Source organism: Astatotilapia calliptera, chromosome 22 (assembly GCF_900246225.1).
Source record: "Astatotilapia calliptera chromosome 22, fAstCal1.2, whole genome shotgun sequence".
In the NCBI taxonomy this organism is placed as follows: Eukaryota; Metazoa; Chordata; class Actinopteri; order Cichliformes; family Cichlidae; genus Astatotilapia; species Astatotilapia calliptera.
In genome coordinates, this window is record NC_039322.1 from 31,284,725 (window position 1) to 31,299,670 (window position 14,946).

Below are 14,946 nucleotides of genomic sequence, written 5' to 3' on the forward strand. Positions count from 1 at the left end.
ATCAGGTTGTGGTTGGTGCTCGGACAAAGAATTAATATGTCAGTCAATGAATGAATGAAAGAAGCAAAACAATTGCTATGAAGCTATGTTTGTACGTTTGTTTGACCAGGTGAGTTTGTTGTAGAGTTACAGACTATAAAGGAGATAAATATGTCTCCTAGCAGGCAGATGTGAGGTATGTATTCAAATATGAAAAGAATCTATTAGTTTGAATGTAAGTGCTGAAACAGACTATATTTATGACAATTTAAAAATCATGTTTATAATGCCTACAACATGAATAAATGTAAAATAATTGTCCCTGTAAAATGAAAGTTAAAGTTAGCCATGATTCCCTGTGATTGTCCTAGTTTGGACTGCACATACTGTCAAATGCAGCTTCATCAGTTCATCATCTGATGTGGGCGGAAAAGGTGGGCGGAGAGAGATTGAAGCCCCCCCCCCCGGGTTTCTCTTGTCATCACAACAAGAAAGGGTAAGAGAAGAGCTTAGAGAAGGTCTTCAGTGCTATAACAGAGCTTTTCCATTTTTTGCTAATAGTAAATCAAAAGACAAGTTTAATCAATATGTTAAATGAAAATATCTTTTCTAATGTCTACATTTCATACATTTTATGTATCAGACACAGAAAGCATGTGATGAAGACACTGATTCTTTTTATTAGATTAGTATCATAGTGTGGTTTCCAGTACAAAGGCTCAGAGGAACTGCTTACAGATAGTTGCAGTTTTTTATACAGTAGCCCACATTTTAATGGACAGAGTCATGCAAAAGGGCAAATCCACAGCAAACAGAGAAAAACTCATAGGCACACACTTACTTTCAAATATGCAAAACATCTGCAGGTTACAAACAAAGCCGCTCGTCACACGTTCACATTTCTACACATGGTAAAACATCAGAATCTGTAATGTCAGTGTGCAGAGAAGTGGGTGATATTATTGCTTCCAGTGGAATCGACTGTTTTTATAAAAGAAACAAAATGACAAAAAAGTGTTCAGAGTTAACTCTCAGCCAGGGTGTGTAAATACTTCTGGATTATATAGCAGATCAGCATTCCTTCTTTTTATTTCACAGTGTACTAACTGTATCTGTATTTTGCAGGAATGTCATGCTGAAGGCAGCATGTTCGCCGCTCCTCACACATAACTTAGCTCTTGAAAACGAAACACATCAGGTTTACTGCAGTGATCAGTCAAAATGCACAAGTCAGAACGTCCATAGAGGTCGTTTGGGGATGAGGTGATTGGATGTTGGTCAGTGGAGCTTTGGCTGTCTCACAGGAAAGCACTAGGGTTGGCTCGTGGGTCCTTCTGGTTCCTGTAGCAATATGTGAGCCACACTCCCAAGATCTGACACAAACACACAGCACTAAGTTAAAAGTTTCCTTATGTCAGTCAATACTATGTAATGAATTGTTTCAAACACACTACGTCATGAGAATGATTTTAAATCCACAATTATTTATGTAGAAATGTTGCCATGTTTTCTGGACAAACTCACTGAAGGAGGTCTGAGTCAAAGTTGGTCTGACAATCGAAATGCTGTCAGGCTTCCATCCATGTGACCTTATTCATTAATTATTAGCGTGAATGCTGATTACACAGTATTGTTAGCCTAATCTTTATTATTATATTTTATTATTATTTTATATTCTGTACATTTTTTGTACTCTACTTCAACACCGTTCTTCATCTTAGAAAAAACATTAACCAAGTCATTATTTTGTCATTTCAATTATTTTCTTATTTGTTCAAATGTTTTAAATACTTTCCCGTCACTAATGTACAAACAGCTGTTTTCCCTTCCATGCTGAAAATGAATCCTCTGTCTTTGTTGGTCCAAACAAGGGAAACAGTGAAGCCCATATTAAACGTTTGCTATGTAATGATATCACCTGCGAAAAAGCCTCCTCCATGTTCCTCTTTTACAAACAAATCCTTCTGAATTCCCTTTTCTGTCTAATGACTCATTAGTAGTTAACAGAGCTGACTGTTTGTCAGCCTGGCTACAGTGAACAGAAACCTGGGGTTGTTCTTATTTCCTTTAATCACTGATTGAAGAAAATAAGCTTTATAGAGAGCTCTTTTAAAATAGAGCAACAAACTATTTCTCGAGGCTAAATGATGATCTTCTAAAGTAGCGACACGCCATTTCCTCTCCAGCTTACGAGTCATCTGCTTTAAGGTCTGGGTTTGAGAGTTTTACACTAACGAGTTGTACGCAGTGATGTTGGGCGATACGTAAAAATCTTCCAACCGATAATCATCAGTCCAATAACCGACGATATCTTTGCGCAGGTGCAGAATTTCTGATGGGTGGAGCAATGCAATCATGCACGGACTGATTTGCACATTTAGAATTTATAAGTTTTGTTTGAGGGAATATTTTACCTTCTTTTCTTGTTTGTTTCAGTAGCTACTTTTGGATTTTTTTCAAATGTATTTATTTGAGATGCGCTAAATTACAAAGAACACTTAACTTTACGATGGAGATTTTTTTAATGTTTGCTGGAAGAGACATTTTGATTTTTAACGTAGTTTTTGTTTGAGCTTGCATTTATTGTTTGGGTGAGTGTGGGCGACGGATAAACACTGGAACAGCTTGTAAACACGGTTATAGTGGAAAAAGAAGCCACTTTCTCTGTGTTTCCCATTTAAATCAAATGTTTTTATTTTTTCTGAACATGGGCTTCTGCCTTGCTTTCTGTTATGAGTTTGAATAAATGAATCGCTACATTTGGGAGCACTCTGAGGTCGGTGCATTTGCTCACAGCTGGAAGACGGTGCCGTCAAAACAGCCCAATTATTTTTCCATTGGCTGCTTCTCTTAGCTTCAGTCAACATTATTAGCAAACTTACTCGTGGGCAAATAAATGAATAAATCGCTCTTGTAATAACGATCGGCAAAAGGCTCAACCTACGTCGATAGTCGATATATGCGTTCAGTCGCCCAACCTTAAAGATAGGAATCACCATACAGAAAAATATGACTATTGTGGAAAAGATTCAATCACAGAAAATGAAATATGAAGCTGAAAGAAGATGACAGACTGAAACACTTAGTAAAATGTAACTAAAAGAGGATCTTATTGATATACTAGAGAAAGTCCAGAAGTGGAAGCCCAAATGACATTTTCTACAACAGACTAACTTTTAATATAATTTGAGTTTCTGGTTTGTATTCCATACAAGTTGGTGGTGGTACCATGGGGCACATGTAGGCAGCCTGCTGTAGGCACTGTTACCAGTCTGAAATATCAGCACGCTCTCATACCAACATACCGACGCCATGTGACAAATCGGCGGTATGTTACGCGTTGGGAGGTATGAGAGCCGTTTGGAATGAATCTATACATATAAATGTGTTTTATGTTCTGATCATGAATCACTTTGGAAAACACCATCTGATAGGGCCAACGTTATGGTTAAGGTAATGGTTAAGGTAATGGTTAAGGTTAGGGTTAAGGTAATGGTTAAGGTAATGGTTAAGGTTAGGGTTAAGGTAATGGTTAAGGTTAGGGTTAAGGTAATGGTTAAGGTTAGGGTTGGAATGGACGGCTGGAGCTTCTGCTCTGAGCGTGTGTTATTGCCACGACCGGCATTCTATTGGATTCAATTGAGATTCCGAAGCGTCTCATAAGGACGCGGAATGGTACCTTTCATCTTGGGACGTGACAAATCGTCGGTATGTTACTGAAACACAGGGCATGTCTGGGCTGTAATGGCTCACCTCAGTGAAGCTGAAAAAGAGGCCAATTCCTCCTACAAATCGGAGAATATCTCCAGCATGTTCCTTAATCTGGTCTGCACAAGGCGAACAGAAGCTGTTGGGGAAACAAGCCTGCAAGAGACACAGCACATGTTTAAAAATCGCACCAATGCTTCTGACAGTAGAGTCATTATTTCAAATTAACTTTACTGCTGTTACTTTTCAAACAAGACCAAGGGAGCTCACTCTCAACCAGTGATGGGAATAACGGCGTTACAAGTAACGGCGTTGCTAACGGCGTTACTTTTTTCAGTAATGAGTAATCTAACTAATTACTATTCCTATCATTACAACGCCGTTACCGTTACTAACAAGAAAATGTGGTGCGCTTGCGTTACCATTTTTCAACAAACAGATGATTGAAGCTGTGTTCAGGTTACCGCTTGCACGGAAGTAGCTGTAAGTAATCTGGGCGCTACAGCTTTAAGCAGCTACGCGCTCCCGTGGACGGTACAACACCTGGAGCTAATGGGGCAAAACAATCGCATTATCCACAACTGTTCCTTGGCTCTTGGACAACTTTGATAATTCTTTTCACTCCTCTGTCTGAAACCTTGCAAGGAGCAAGGTTGTGGTCGTTGTCAGTTTATCATAAAACGATGTTCTTTCCACTTCTGGATTATGGTCCCAATGGTGCTCACTGGGATCTTCAGTAATATTCCTCTGAGCCAGTGCCAGCAACATTTTTGCAACAATAAAGTTCCAAGGGTCTTGTGAGAGCTCACTGGTTTTACCCATCATGTTTTTTGAGACCCCTTTAAATCGACCATCAGCTGGGCCTGAACCCTATTTGCACCTCCCTATCTTCATTTTTTCAACAAAGTTTTTATCACACATAATGTAATCACACAATTTATGTGTCTATGGTTTGATTTCATTGCATGTGTGAAGTGGGTGGGTTGTTATCAACACATGGTGAGAATTTCTTTCAACCTAAACTTTAGAAATATATTTACTTGAAAATTTGCGATGTGTTCAATTTTATTGTACATTAAAAAAACAGAACCATCATCAGCCTCTTCGCACATACTGAGATATGTGACATGTAACGGGGAACAGGAAACACTTGGAAAAGACTGGATCCAAACTCACAGCATCACACATGCTGTTAGGGTCGACATGTTTGAAGCCACAGCAGTTGAGGCTCTTCTCCACATCTCTCTGGGTGCTCTCAGAGTTGTTCCAGCCCACCTCCAGCAGGTGATCCTTGAGGACAGTGTTAGAAGGAACATGAAGCATTACATCTGTCATCATCTGTCAGTATTTTCACATTAAGAGGTTCTGCTTAAATGACTTAATGAGCACATAGTCTGTGCAGCCTGACAAGCTTAGAGTTTTAATCACAGAAGCCACACTGGTTCACTTTTATATTTAAGCTTTTATTTTTTTTATTTATCAGTAATAATCCTTATAGTATCTCCACTTATATTAAAATGTAGTGGCCAAAAAATGTCATGCTGAAACAAAACTTCCAGAGAAAAAAGATACGACCTTCATTTAAGCTGTGCGTTAGCTACTTTTGGAGAGGCAGGTTTTAGGTAAAATCTACTTTCACTTTTTATGTGTTATTTACTGATAATATCTATAAAATATGATTCCCATTGAAGTAATATTATTAGTGTTTACTAACCACAATTTACACTTATTTAAATTTCTTTTATATAATATAATTTGATTTCTTCCTCCTATTACACACACTTTCTTTCTTTTTTGGACGCGTTCCCATTCAAACGAATAGGCGAAAATTCTGTAGATTTTTTAGGAATTTTGCAAAAACTGTGCAACAAATTGCTACCAAACGTCACAGCACTCTATTCCCAAACAAGCTGCACAAAACGATATATCATATGTGGGGTTTTCACAAAGCTGCAAGCAGAGTTTTGTCTCAAACCATCAGGTGGAAGAACGAGACGGTACTGTCTGACACTGCTGCCTGCTTGTTCAAGGCCTCCACCTTCCCTGCATCCACCTGTATGGATGTTTGCTCAACAGCTCTGATGAAACTTTTTAAAATGTGAGTTGTCTAACTGTACTGGATATAAAGTCAAGTAATAACAAATTAATGTGCAACAGAGAACAAGCTGCATAGTTATCATTTGTGCTGCTCGGCACTCTGTGGAGAAACCAAAGCTCGTACCTGTTGCTCTCTGTTGACAGCCAGACAAGCGCTGGAAACAGAAAACTGTACAATAAATACCATGAACAGGATGATCATGTACTGAGCTTCACTGTCAAAGAACAACAACAGTGGACACATTGCAGACATTGGACATGCATAATACTGCTGATAGTCAGTGTTACTGAAGCACTACATAAGCAGTTGGAAGAGCTCATTTATAGAAACATATCTGCTAATAGTAAGAAAATAGAGTCTGTGTGCAAGGTTGTCTGTGAAATACAGTCCAGCTCGGTATCTTCTTCCACATAAATACATTAATATGTAATGAATTTTCCAAAACAGTAATGTTAAGACAGCATATTGTAGGAGATAAACAACAGTGTGCTGGTCAGAAACAGGACAAAGATGCTCGGCACCAACAAAGACAGCTCTAAACATTTTAACTGTAAATGTTCTTTTCTTTTATTCTGGGAAGTTCTGGTCACTTAGCAACTAATTAAACATCTGAATCTAAATATTACAGAATTATTTTTAGATTTTTTAAATTAGCACAAATTCAATGATACCACAAAACAACGACCACAGAAGACAAACCAACAATATTATTATACACAGTTTCTATTTTGTCGTTGTTTCTTTATGCACCCCACCAACATGCCCCCGACCAGGTTCTGCTGGAGGTCTCCTGTCACCAAGAGCTTGGTTAAACGGGATTGTTTGATTGTTGGGGTCCTCCCTTTATTGTAGGTCTTTAAAAGGGCTGGGCCATATTATACCGTTCACGGTAATACCGGTATAATGTTAGGCAACGATAGGAAAATGAAATATCGCGATAGAATGGGAGTAAAACGCGCATGCGCAGTGCCTTTGTTTTCATACGCACATGGCCGATTGTTGAGTGAAACAGATGAACCAGAATTGGTTTGTAAAAATGGTGCAACTTCAGTGATGTGGAACTGGTTTGGTGTTTGTCCGTCAGATACACGACAAAGCACATTTTTTTGCAGAACATGCAAGCGGCCGTCGTTATTGTCGTATTTGTCGGACTAAGATGCTTTTAAATCTGGGAGTAATCTGGGTCCTAAACTCCGTATGCTTCAGGTCAAACAACACTGCAGCATCACTTAGAGTTAAAAACTGTCTAAATTCTTTCATCTTTAAAACGATCAGCATTGCTGCTTTACCAGGTGTAACTATAAAGTTTAACATCCAGGCATCCATGAAAACTAAAGTTATTACATTTAACGGAGTTAGACGTTAGCAGGAAGCTAGCGGAAGTTAGCTCGCTAGTTTCGCTAGTTACCTAAGCATGATATAGCATGTTCTGACTGAGAGATTTCTGAAAAATTCAAATGTACAGCTCTGCTATCACTTCCAACATAAATGAAGACAGGAAACTAAACAGCAGTGACGTTTGTAGGGTTACTGAAGTTGGGCTAGCTGGTATATAATGATGTGCTACGTGATCGCTAGCGACACAGCTATGTTAGCATAACATAAACAGTGAAGCTGGAGGACGAACACTAACACTTTTCCACTTATAAAAGTTAACGTGAAGGTTCTTCATGGTTAGAGACAAATGCAATCGCATGGCAGGATGCTGTAAACGGACCAAACTTCAGTCAGGAGAACAACTGAGATAATCCATCCACAATACGAGGTTAGTCTTTAATAGACTGCAGCAACATGGGAATAGAGCAGCTGCCAGAGAATTCAACATTAATGAATCAATGGTACAGAAGTGGAGGAAGCAAGAAGAATGAGTTTAATAAAGTTTGATTTATCTGACTGCTTTGCTTCGCTTAATGTGCCTTATAATCCCGTGCACCTTATGGTCCGAAAAATGCGTACTGCACACTGCAGTTTAATGTTGCAAAGCACCTCTTTTTAACTTCAGTGGATATTATACATGGTTATGCTCAGGATATGTCAGCCCATTTCTACTGGAAATGCCTTTTGGTTAAACTTTCAGCAAGGAATTTGCATTTGCACTGTTACATTTTTATAAAGCTTTAATGTACATAAAAACCAGCTTCTTGTTTAAGTGAAAATAAATGGAAGGTTGTCTTTTTGCACTAGTAATGTTGTGGAGTTGTATTTTGTCTCGCATCAATTATATCGTTGGTTATATCGTTATTGCAAATTTTCAAATATATATCGTGATAAATATTTTTGGCCATATCGCCCTGCTCTAGTCTTTACCTTACATTATCTTCAAGCATCTTGAGATGACTGTTGCCGTGAACTGGCACTACTGGAACTATATATGTAGAAAAAGGATTGAATTTGTATTACTGAATGACATTTTATATAAGTTGTGAATGAAAGTACAGAAAGAACAGTCATAGGATCAGTTTGTGAAGGATACAAAGAAGAGCAGGACTTGGTGATGCTTCATTGCCCCAATGAGGCCAGCCAGAGCCACAAAGAAGAGAAAGACACCCACACCAATGATGCCTCCCACCACCTGGAAACTGGAGACCAGACCAAACCACTTTCCCCATGCTGCGATGCCAATCATCAGGAGACTGACCATCTGCAGGACAGACATACTGGCTGAGTGTGGAAATGACACTTTGTGCAAAAAGTTAAACATCATTTTTTATTCTATCAGCTGGCCAGGGCTGTTCTGTAAGGAGTTCAGCCATATAAGTATCCACACTATCACACGTGGGTTAATTATTGAAATTCTGCTTTAGGTTATAAGAGAACTTTATTGTATTGTCCAGCATGTGCTGTCTGCATTGACTTTGACCACAAACAATCTGAGAGGCTCATGAACCAGCAGCCAAGGAATCTTTGTCTGAAGTGGTGACACACGGTGTCAGCAGTGTAGCATAAATCAAGTTCAGAATAGTTTAAATGTGCGTCTTCCTTCATCACATGCACATGGTAACTAATTTTAAAAAGTAAAAATATTCAGTCAGTAGCATAGAACGATTTATGTGGATGAGGAAAAATATCAATCCTTGATGTGATTGTGTGAGCAAATCCAGTAGCATTGTTATGTTTTAGGGACATTTTGCTGGGATGACTTGACTTGTCATCGTACAAGAAGTTAGGGGGCTAGAATCAGCATATTATTATAAAATTATAAAACTGATTTTTCTCTGATAGAGTGATTGGAACAGATACTTCTTTGTCACAAAAAACATTCACAAATTTTGCGCTGCTGGATGGCTTTAAGCACTAGTTGTGGGAATGGATACATGTTGCTTCTTTATTACTTTAAAAAAAGAGTGATAATAAGAGCATTTTCGTCTTCTTTTTTAAATGTGAGCTGAACTGCATGTGCATATCTTATCCTCTCGACTTTTACATGATAAGCAACAATTTTGTACTACACTTACATAAAGAGAGATTAAACAAGAAGCAAAGGCCAACATGTCAGACTGATACGATGATATAATACGAAAGTTGCAGTGTCAGATACGGCAGATTACCTCACTGTGAAATCATTAGTACCTCCTGCACCCTTACAGAACCAAGGGTGCTATGGAGCGCCTTCTTTAAAGGACTGCAAGGCTCCAGGTCCAGTGTGTAGCTAAGCGTCAGATACACACCTTAATCCAAAGCAGACATGATAAGAGCTATCAAAGCCTGCAGGAAAGGCTTCCACAGTAAGGGCGACCTCTAAAGTGACAACCCCCCGCCCCAAAAAACAAGCGCACAGTTAAAGGTGGAAACTGTAGATCCTCCCATTTTAAAAAGAAAATCGGGCGCTTTTCTAAACTCCTCGTCTCTTATTCGGTTCATCCGATGGATGGAGCGGCCACCTGATCCTACCCACCACAGTGAATAATTGATTAGAGCAGCGTCTGACCTCATCAGTGGATTTTGTAAAAGTGGACGTGTCCTACACTCCATTTACACACTCTGAGGGTGATAAAATGCTATCTGTATTGATGAACACGGCACTTTAATTATCCATATGGTAAGCTGTGATGTGGATACTCACAACATAGAGGATGTTGAGCGCACACAGGGAGTGCTTGGAGCAGGTAAATCCAGCGCAGCCCATGTTCACCAGCAAATAAACACAATAAATCCTTGAAACTGATGTTTACATAAATATCTCGACACAAGAAATAAAACCCGGACAAAGACCCACTGAGCTACTTATTCCGCTAGTCCGCAGCAATAGATGATCGGTCCAACCTGCGAGGAAAAAAGAGGCTTACAACCAACACCTGAGTGCAGAGGAAGTCACATATCGACCCTTCAAAATAAAGTCACATAAACACCGACCGTGAGATAGATAGACATCGGTATTTTGAGGGAAATTGGGATGCAGCCTACAATCTAACTTCTTCTTCACCACAGCGGATCATCTACCTTCATCTGAAAATGTCCCCAGCATCCTCCTCCGTCACACCAACCCTCTGCATCTTCTCCTTCACTACATCCACCAATCATCTCTGTGGTTCTCCTCTTTGCCTCCTGCCTTCAGTGTTACACCATGACATATATTTGCACACATATTTGTGTCCTTTTGTATTATATTTATACCTGTATCTCTATATGTATCTATACCTATATTTATCTTAATATTTATCTATCTATGCCTCTGTTTCAACACGTTTGTTGTATGCATGCTCTGGTATTAATAAAGTCTCTTTGATTCTCTGATTCTGATTTTCTTCAGTGCACATTCATCAGGTCCTTAAAGTACTCCTTCCATCTTCTCAACACAGTCTTCACTTCACAGTTGGTACAGTTCAATCTGTCTTAACCTGCTGCACCCTTTACAACTCGAGCTCTCTCCCTAACCAATGGGGAGCCAAATCCTTATCTCTTTTCTCAGTGTCCAGCCTCACCTACAAAACACTGTAAACCTTTGATGGACGCCTGAAGTATCTTCATCTGGGGTATAAACATCATGTAACAACGTCTCTAGTTACAATCAGTTGTGTGTTAATCGTATAATAAGGATGCACGTGGTCTGTTAATTCCAGGCTGAAATGCCATGCTTTTATTATGAAGGATTAAAATTCCAGTTTGCGTGTAGTCTTATGTTTTTTAAAACTTGACTCCTAGTCCACATGTGACTCAGTAAGGGACGGGGGGCAGGATATCCGATCCACCGATTGGCTAAAGAGAAGTCCTGCAATTTCCTCTCAAAATATTCCAGAAAGATTGTTGTCAGGAGCCGTTTAGCTTCATAATTCACCAACGACGCTTCGCTTGAAAACAGCACAAGCGTTGCTGGGTCACACTGAGCCGTCAAATGCACGCACGCCAAACACACACAGCGTTCCGGCAGGACAACAACGGGAGAAAGTGAAAATACATACGAGTAATGCCAGTAACAAGATCATCTGCTGACCGGCGAGCAGCAGCTGACAAACTGTCCTATTAGATATTATAAGACTAAAGTCAGATCTCATCACCTCAGAATGTAACACTCGCAGACACATGAGGTTCCGCACTTCTTCTGCGCAGGTGGCCCGAGCAGCCACTCAGCGATCATAAACTTATATGACCATCAGATGGCGCTGCAGGACCAGTCAAACTCAAATGACTCGCTGAAAACCTCACCGGGCAAGTACATCGTGATAGCGCCGGTGTCGTGCCAAAAAGTGATCGTCTGCTCGGATTTAAACTGCTATACATAACTTGTTGGTCTATAATATGTGAAACATATGTCAAATGTGTCCCTCGTGAATGAAAAAGTCATCGTGAGCCACAAACAACATCCCTGTAACAGCGTAGAAGCCGTCGGTTTTGGGGAGTGACTTTTATATGTCCTCTATTTATGCAGTTAAAAAAGCTTGATGACATTAAAAATGTGTTTTTTAGAGTAATCTGGCCAAGAAGACAGCAAATATTGCAAGAAATCTAACAATAGTTCTGTAAACATGTTTTAAGTGGACAAAAAGGATGGATTTGGTTGTAATGTAAGTACAATAAGGCAGAGTTGTAAAGATAGTTGAAAAAGATGTAATTTTAACATTTTATATGTAACCCCTTTGTAAAGCCTGTTGACCAAAGTCTATTTGGGGTTCAGTATCCGAGGCAGTCAGCGATTAAACCACAGATTAGCAGATGACTATGCCTGCACTACCTCCTGAGCCACCCCGTGGGTACACAGTGGGTACAGACACAGTCAACAATAATACTCAAATATACTGTGGCATTTAAACAATGCCTAGTTTGTACTAAGGGCCACCCACACCATTACACCACCAACACAAGCGTGAACCATTGATTAAAGGGAGGATGTATCCTCTACTTTCATATTGTTTAATGCCAAATTCTGACCCAACCATCCAAATAGTGCAGCAGAACCAGCAACATTGTTCTACTGTCTATTTTTCTTAGTTTTTCTTTTCCCCCACCTTTCAAATGTTGGCCTTTAAGCCCAGAAATCCTTTTGTTTCCCTCTTTGTTTTATGTTTTTAAGATAAAATCATCCTTAAGAAGCATGATATTAAATAAATTCTTACAGAATGGTGGTGACAAGTGAAAATGTCTCTGTTAAATCCACTCTTAAAGGATTGCAGTTACAATGTGTAGAGGGAAAGCAGTATACACGCAGGACGGAGTGCATTGCCAAAAACCAAAGACAGCTATGCTCACTTGCTACTAAATGTCCTGAAATATGTCATATGTACAGAGGTCATGATAACATTCCTAAACACTCATACTCCTTTGGGTGGCGCTCTCACTTGATGTTGGCTTTTTCTGGTATCACTTGCTGTTTCTGTTACAACACAGAGTGGTGTTATTAGCTGTGTCCAGGGGCTGCATCCTTCTTCTTTTTTTAAAACTTTAACAAAAGAACAAAGTACAAGAGCGGTAGCTACCTTAGCAGAACAAAGATGACATAAAACATATACTGTAGAAAATCGTTTCAGAACTTGAGAACAGAAGAAGGAAATCTAGATGTGTCAGGGAGGCAAGAAAGAAAATTAAAAAAGCAACCACAATTTATTTTCTTCTTCTTCTTCCTTTTGTTTTAAGCACTGTTTTGAATATTTTATTGAGAGAATAACAATAATGTTCTAACTGCTTTATGATTAGAGGAAAGTCTGATAATGTCATAAGTGATAGTTATGGAATTCCATCATGAAAGTAAGGAAGTGCGGTTTTCTGTTCAGAACATTTGTGAATATGACATTTGGCCCATAAAAGAATTCAATTAATTACAAATATAGAAGAGTTTATGTTGTTATCCTGATGTAGGATAAGACATCTTTCCAAAAAACCCTGAAAATCCCCTTTGATAGTGTCTCTTACATAAAAAGAGACATTTTGCCAAAAATGTCAAGAGTGGGAGCCCACTCTACCTACTCACACTAGGCATAGCTGTCCAGTGCTGAAGCAAGTTAGTTCTAGGGTTAAAGAACCCTAATTTATTGTGCCGCAAATGTTTCCCTCTGGCTTCTGTATGAGCTTCCGTTTAGTTAGCACACTGAGATTGGTTTTCTGCCATTGCACATGTGCTCCAAATCCAAACTACTCATTGCTGGAAAACTTGTGTCTTGCCTGACAAAGTGGAATAGACCAAAATATCCTCTAAAGCCAGACATCACATCGTGATCCAAGGAACATCAGGAACAAATGAGAAACAAAGTAATTGAGATCGCTCAGTCTGGAAAAGGTTAGAAGGCCATTATCCACAAATAGTGAAAACAAGGAACAGTGGTGAACATTCCCAGGAGTAACCGGCTGACCAAAATTACCCCAAGAGTGCAGCGACGACTCATCAAAGACCCCAGAACAACATCCAGAACTGCAGGCCTCATCTGCCTCAGTGTTCATGACGCGGTCGGAAGTTGAACCCACGACAAAGGCATGATTCTTACACACACACACACACACACACACACACACACACACACACACACACACACACACACACACACACACACACACACACACACACACACACATGATTTAAAAGGATACAGTTAAATAGGTTATTTGGTTGTTAATTCTGTTTACAATCACTCTTTGGGTAGCTGACAAAATGAAGCATGCTCTGAGAAATGCCTTCAGAGTCATCATCTAAATCTATTATGTTTAGCCAGTAGGTTAGATTAAAGGTAAATATTACATTTACAAACTAAGCTCTGGTGTCAGAAATTCAACTGTCAAATGAATAAGAGTCAGTAAGTATTACATACCTTTGTCCCGTCTTATTTTTTCTATGTCCGATTTCCTTTTTTCTTGAGCTCTCCTAAATATCATTTTAGAAGCCATTTGTGCAACAATCAAAATTCTGTACTGAAATGTAATGTTATGATGTTACAATCTTGCCTAACCATGTCGATGCTGGTTCTAATCAAATGTTAGTGTCTCAAAGTGAAAAAGCACTCTCAGGATTTAAAATCTCCTTATGTGAACTACAGACAGATTTATCTGGTGCTGATAGGCTAAATCAACATTGTGTGAACTAATCTGACGTGTAACGGCTCTACATTTATATTTAACATTTCTATAACTGCAGTGTGCGCAGCAAGCAACACAGAAAGTCATGTGGAGCTAACTACAATAAACGTGTTAGATACTGTGACTTGAGGCTGGAGTAGAGGTTCACCTTCTTTAAAAAAAATATTATTATCATTATTTATTTATTTTATTTTATTAAGTTTGAAGTTATTACAAACACAACATACATGACTGGGGGATAAGAAAGTAAGACAGGAGAAGTTCAAGAAAAACAGAGGGGAAGAGGGGCAGTGAGAAAAGACACTAAAGAGACACTAGAGGTTGACCTTCCAGCAGGACACTGACCCTAAACATACAGTCACAACTACACTGGAATTGTTTAGATTAAAGCATATTCATGTGTTAGAATGATGTATTCAAAGTCCAAAGCAAAGAAATAAAGAACTCTGTAGTGCTCTTGTGACACGGGGGCGAAAAATGTAGGAGTTTGAAACTCACGTTAAAGTCTTCTTCTTACCGTTGCTGATTATCTCCCTTTAGCAGCAACTCTGTGTCTATTTTGTGCCTGCTGGCTACAGCGGAAATATGGCACCATTCCAACTTATGGTACACAACTACTTATTTGTAGATTTTATATTTGGATTTCCTGCATATTTCTTCAT

At 39.1% G+C, this 14,946-nt stretch overlaps 1 protein-coding gene across 2 annotated transcripts; it reads right to left on the reverse strand.

Moving 5' to 3' along the window:
* Positions 1-636: 636 nt before the first annotated feature.
* tspan13b (tetraspanin 13b) lies at positions 637-11,335 on the reverse strand. Of its 2 annotated transcripts, none has more exons than XM_026156993.1 (7): positions 11,281-11,335; positions 9,849-10,048; positions 8,259-8,426; positions 5,909-5,989; positions 4,864-4,977; positions 3,733-3,843; positions 637-1,352 (listed from the first exon to the last, which is right to left on the reverse strand). In XM_026156993.1, the coding sequence occupies exons 2-7, from the start codon at positions 9,909-9,911 to the stop codon at positions 1,278-1,280; spliced, it is 612 nt and encodes a 203-aa protein (XP_026012778.1). In that variant the 5' UTR covers positions 9,912-10,048; positions 11,281-11,335; the 3' UTR covers positions 637-1,277. The 2 variants fall into 2 exon arrangements, with proteins under 2 accessions (XP_026012778.1, XP_026012779.1); XM_026156994.1 differs by lacking the exon at positions 11,281-11,335 and having other exon boundaries at positions 9,849-9,881; positions 10,002-10,109.
* Between the last annotated feature and the right edge of the window lie 3,611 nt (positions 11,336-14,946).